Source organism: Protobothrops mucrosquamatus, unplaced genomic scaffold, assembly GCF_001527695.2.
Source record: "Protobothrops mucrosquamatus isolate PMUCROS unplaced genomic scaffold, P.Mucros_1.0 scaffold5959, whole genome shotgun sequence".
Taxonomy (NCBI): domain Eukaryota; kingdom Metazoa; phylum Chordata; class Lepidosauria; order Squamata; family Viperidae; genus Protobothrops; species Protobothrops mucrosquamatus.
In genome coordinates, this window is record NW_015391798.1 from 18,140 (window position 1) to 19,447 (window position 1,308).

The 1,308-nt window shown below is 54.7% G+C and overlaps 1 protein-coding gene across 1 annotated transcript in view; it reads right to left on the reverse strand.

Annotated features, from left to right (window-relative positions):
* The window catches only part of LOC107300021 (dual specificity mitogen-activated protein kinase kinase 2-like), a gene marked incomplete at its 5' end in the record, with an annotated part of 16,751 nt that overhangs the window by 7,469 nt on the left and 7,974 nt on the right, over positions 1 to 1,308 (reverse strand). The window contains one exon of the mRNA XM_015829364.1: positions 431 to 476. Within this exon, the coding sequence (XP_015684850.1) occupies positions 431 to 476 (46 nt within the window). The remainder of the gene's footprint in view (positions 1 to 430; positions 477 to 1,308) is intronic.

Genomic DNA, 1,308 nt, shown 5'->3' on the forward strand with positions numbered 1-1,308 from the left:
GCCACTGGGGGTGTGGGGGGAATTTGGCCACTGGGGGTGTGGGAGGGTGTCAGCCACAGGGTGTGTGGGAGGACCTCGGCCCCTGGGGCTGTGGGAAGACCCCGGCCGCTGGGGGTTTGGGACCTGCAGCTCCTCAGTCTGAGACCACCCTCCTCTCTGCCGTAAAAGGGGTCTGGGAGGAAAGTATACTCTACCCAATTCAGGGCTTTTCCCTGGACAATCTACACAATCGTCGTGCGATTCTCAGGACTTTCTGCGCTTGGCCCGGTACCCTCAAGTGGAGGACAGGGCTGCAATGCCTCAAAGAACACACCAGTGAAACACGCACGCTCACACACTCAGAGGGGAGGTGGACCAATTTGCCTGGGGAATTTGGATCTCCTTAGTGAGGGAAATTCGGTATCTGAGCACACAAACCGACAATTCTTACCATCAGCATCTTTAGATCTGCCCGTTCAGCAGGGTTTTTAATTAAGCTGGGAGAGGGGAAAAAACAACAACAGAAAGTTGGTCAATTATGGCCACTGCAAAATGCGCACACATATATATTCAGCCCCGGTGTTTGGGGGATGCCAGATGCACAAAGCTCTCCTCAGCTGTTCTAACCTAAGTCCATCCACCTGGCTTAGTCATAAACAAGGTCATGCCAAGAGCACAGGGAGTTCTCGACTTACAACGGTTCCATTTAGTGGCTGTTCGAAGTTACAGCGGCACCGTTTTTCACCCTGACGACCGTTGCAGCATCCCCCACGGTCCCGTGATCAAAAATCTGGACGCTTGGCAACCGACTCACATTTATGACGGTCACCGTGTCCCTGGGTCACACGATCCCCTTTTGCGACTTTCGAACCAGCGACGTCAATGGGGAAGCCAGATTGCCTTAACAACTGCAGCGATTCGTTTAACAACCGCGGGGAGAAAAGTCGTAAAGTGGAGCAAAAATTCACTTCCACAAATGCCTCACTTAGCAACAAAAATGTGGGGCTCCGTTGTGGTTGCAGGTCGAGGGTTAGGGGTACTACCTGTATAGAGAAACCTCATCCTCGGAGAGGGTACGCAACCTGGGGGTCCTCCTGGACCCACGGCTGACACTGGAAGACCAGTTGTCAGCCGTGACCAGGGGGGCGTTTTATCAGGTACGCCTGATTCACCAGTTGCGGCCTTTTCTGGACCGGGACGCCTTGCGCACAGTCACCCATGCTCTCGTCACCTCCCGCCTGGACTACTGTAATGCTCTCTACATGGGGCTTCCCTTGAGGAGCACTCGGAGGCTCCAGCTAGTCCAGAATGCGGCCGCGAGGGCGGTGT